The sequence below is a fragment of the Vidua chalybeata genome, chromosome 16 (assembly GCF_026979565.1).
Source record: "Vidua chalybeata isolate OUT-0048 chromosome 16, bVidCha1 merged haplotype, whole genome shotgun sequence".
In the NCBI taxonomy this organism is placed as follows: Eukaryota; Metazoa; Chordata; class Aves; order Passeriformes; family Viduidae; genus Vidua; species Vidua chalybeata.
Genome location: NC_071545.1, coordinates 11170096 through 11173662, shown reverse-complemented (window position 1 = coordinate 11173662; position 3567 = coordinate 11170096). Strand labels below are relative to the sequence as shown.

The window sequence follows — 3567 nt, the reverse complement described above, 5'->3', positions numbered from 1 at the left end:
CCCATTCCCCTTCCCCACTCCCACTCCTAGGCCCCGCCCCCGGCCGTGACTCAGCCGCCCCCCGGCCTCCCATTGGCCCCGCCCGCGCACGCGCGGCGAGCGGCGGGGGCGGTGGGGCACGCCATTGGCTGCGGCGGCAGTGACGTCACGGGGCGGCGGCGTGGCGGGAGCGTGACTCAGCACGCGGCTGCGCTGACTCAGCGCCCCGAGCCGCTGAAGGCGCGGCGGCCGCGCCCGGCCCGGGGCTCGGCGCTTTGTCCCTGTGCCCGCGGCGAGCCGGGGCCCCGTGTGCCATGGAGCTGCCGGGGCTGGGCGAGCACTGCTCCGAACGCACCTGCAAACAGCTGGGTAAGTGCGGGCTCGCACCGAGCCCCGAGCAGCGCCCGCCCGGGCGGACCCGTGGCGGCGGTACCGCGTGTGCTGGGGCCGGTGCTGTCCCCCGAGGCTCTCCGGGGCTGCTGCGGTAGTGGCAGAGAGCAGCGCTGCTGCTGCGCTGCCCGCTCAGCAGGGCGAGGGAAAGAGTGATAGCTGTTGTTCCTGTGCGTGTCAAATTGTCAAGGAATGGCTTTTCAAGATTAAAATAATTCCTGAAACTGGGCTTTGCGTTTGTACTTCAGCTCTTAGCTCTTGACTAATCGCTCACTAAGGTTTCTGCATTCGAGGAGTTCCTGAGGTGCTTATGGCTTGTGTTTGTCTTATGCTGCAGATAAAAAGAGGAAAACTTACCACTCTTGCTCTTTCAGTTTTAATATTTGTGAAGAATGATCTAATCTCTATAGAGATAATTGGATTGTGACTCGACAAAAACTGCTTTAGAATTTATTTGTAGACTTCTGTGAGTACTCTTAGAGTTGTTAGCTTTGTTCCATAAAAATGTTTTCTTTTTTATTCTTCTCCCAGATTTCCTTCCTCTGAAATGTGATGCATGTGGGGAAGTCTTCTGTAAAGATCACATCCGTTACGATGACCACAAGTGCAGCTCTGCCTACAAGAAAGTGAGTTCTGTATGACGTGAGCCATCATTCACCCTGCAGAATTCAACTGAATTATGCTAAGTCATTGAATTGCTAAGATGAATGGCTAAGTCATTTATAAGGGCTGCTCTGAAACTTCACCTGTGGTTTCAATAAAAGTGGATGGGAGAACCTCAAGATGCGAGTTAATGATACATCTGGATTTCAAATATATAGAAACATGACATTTCAGAGGGCAGAACTGCTGGACTCTAGTTTTTTTCACTTACAATGCATTTTCCCAGAGAGGAGTGCTTTATATTTCATATAATGTATTGTGGTCTAAAATTTTCTGGGGTCCAAGTCCTGTAAGTTGAAGAACAACAAACATGAAACTACAGAAGAAATAAATAGAACAAGTGGGTCCAAACTTTGATCTCTGGCCTGTACTTGGCCTTTGAAGTATTCAAAGGCTGTAATCCCAGAAAAGCCAAAAGGATATTTAAAGTCAACTTACCAAATGTGTTGCTACAAATGGGTTTGGCAGAGCATTTCTGTGTGGTTTTTGGATGGGGATTTGCAGTTACTGTTGTGAAGTGTATCTTTAAAAGCATTAGCAAATGGGAACATGAAACATTTAGGAATATATTTCTATTATCTATGGGTAAGAGGGTTGGACTTGATTATCTTAAAGGTCTATTTAAATCTAAACAATTCTTTATTTCTGTGATGCTGACCTGTGCTCTGTGTTCTCAGAACGTGCAGGTCCCAGTGTGTCCCCTCTGTAACACTCCTATCCCAGTGCAGAAGGGAGAAATCCCAGATATTGTGGTTGGAGCCCACATAGATAAGGACTGCAAATACAATCCAGCACAGCAAAAGCAGAAGGTAAGAAAACTGCTGAAGTCTAAGCTGCCTTCCTGTGCCGTGGTCATGGCTCACAGAAAGCAAACACGGCCAACTTCGTGTCCTCTCTTACTCAGATCTTCACAAACAAATGCACCAAGCCAGGCTGCAAAAGAAAAGAGATGATGAAGGTGGTTTGTGAACAGTGTGGTGGCAGCTTCTGCATAAAACATCGGCATCCTCTGGATCACGACTGCAGAGGGGGCAGCCAGCCCATCTCCAAGGCAGGGTGAGCTGGACTGGGGATATTTCAGCTCAAGATGAGATCTCAGGGCTGGTATCAAGGCTTGGTGGGGAGCTTGGACTGACAGGGAATTCTGGAAACTGCTGGTCAATAAGATAGCCATGATTTCCTCTTGCATCTCAGGCTGAATTTCTGGAATGTCAGCTTTAATTTCTGAGCCAAGGGAAAAAGCTTTTCAAATGTTTTCCTGATTTTTCAAGCTTACCTGTGTCAGTCTCTCCTTCCTAATTGAGAACAGGCACTGGCCAACTCAAGCACCCTTTGGGGTCCAGGTCCACTTACTGGAATCCTAAAGCTCTGTCCAGCACCTTAAAGTAACCAAGAATAATCAATTCCCTGACAAACCAAGTCTGAACTTTATGTTAATAAAAAAATCTGTCTTTTTACAGGCAGACATTCCTTGACTGTTCTGTGCAGTAGGACTGTGAGATTTGTGTGACAGATGCAGATGATTAAACTGGATGGAAGAGTGAAAATACAGAGTGCACAGATGCTGAGCCTGCTTGTGTTTGTTTGTAGATATGCAGCTCTGATGAGAGCATCTCATCCCACCTTCAAGTCCCCGGGAGCAATTGGAGTGCCATCTAATGGGAATCGTCAGCACAACAGGTATCAGCTGCACCAGGAGAAAAGACAAACTAAAACCAGGCTGGTGTCCACACGGTGTGGCAGTGCCACTGTCACACCTCTAACTGCTCTAGAGCTGGTGGGTGACCTGTAAATGGTGTTGGGAGTGCAGTAGAGGGGCTCTGACAGCACAGGTGAATCCCTGCTTCTCTACAATGGAGTGATGAAAGTGGCCTCATAGATAAAAGCATTAAGACATCAGATTGTGTCTGCAGGTTGGTCTCCCACCTGTTCAGTGGGTTTGGCCAAGTTCTGGGGAAATGGTGTGCCATCAGACTGAGGAAAACACAGCAAGCACCTGAATTGAAATAAATGGCCCAAGCCCTTCCCTGGCATGTTGTAGCTCCATGTGACTGAAAGTTCTAGTTGTGCAACCCTTACAGTGCATTCTTATGTCTTACAGGTGCAGATAGTAGAGGCTCTTCGTCTGGATCAATTCTTTATTTTAAAGTAAATATTTTTTCCCTCTCTCTTTAAATTTCTATGCAATTAACTTTTGTCATTATTTTCTATGCATTCAATAAACTGTTACCCTTTCCAAGCCAATGTTATTTGTTCCTATATTTGGAATAAGAACTTTAATACTGTAAAAAATGTTTGATGTAGGAAGTGAGATGATGGTGCTAGGTAGATTACAGTTGGTATGAAATACAGGTCATGCCAAGCCAAAATTAGGAATTTCCCAAAATGAAAATGTGAAATACAAGCCACTGTCGTATGTCTCAATCCTTTTGGAAGTGTTCTGGCTCTGCATGGCAAACAACATCCATGTGAAGCTTCCTCTTGGTTTCTGAATGTCATTGGAAGGCCTTTATTTATAAAGCCAAAGCACCTTTT

At 46.8% G+C, this 3567-nt stretch overlaps 1 protein-coding gene across 4 annotated transcripts; it reads left to right on the top strand.

The window, feature by feature from the left end:
• Positions 1-208: 208 nt before the first annotated feature.
• ZFAND2A (zinc finger AN1-type containing 2A) lies at positions 209-3276 on the top strand. Of its 4 annotated transcripts, XM_053957939.1 has the most exons (6): positions 211-348; positions 901-995; positions 1710-1841; positions 1937-2088; positions 2623-2712; positions 3134-3276. In XM_053957939.1, exons 1-6 carry the CDS (start codon positions 294-296, stop codon positions 3141-3143), a joined length of 534 nt encoding a protein of 177 aa, XP_053813914.1. In that variant the 5' UTR covers positions 211-293; the 3' UTR covers positions 3144-3276. The 4 variants fall into 4 exon arrangements, with proteins under 4 accessions (XP_053813913.1, XP_053813915.1, XP_053813916.1 ...); XM_053957938.1 differs by having other exon boundaries at positions 209-348; positions 2623-3276; XM_053957940.1 differs by lacking the exons at positions 2623-2712; positions 3134-3276 and adding an exon at positions 2493-2616 and having other exon boundaries at positions 209-348.
• The last annotated feature ends 291 nt before the right edge of the window (positions 3277-3567 follow it).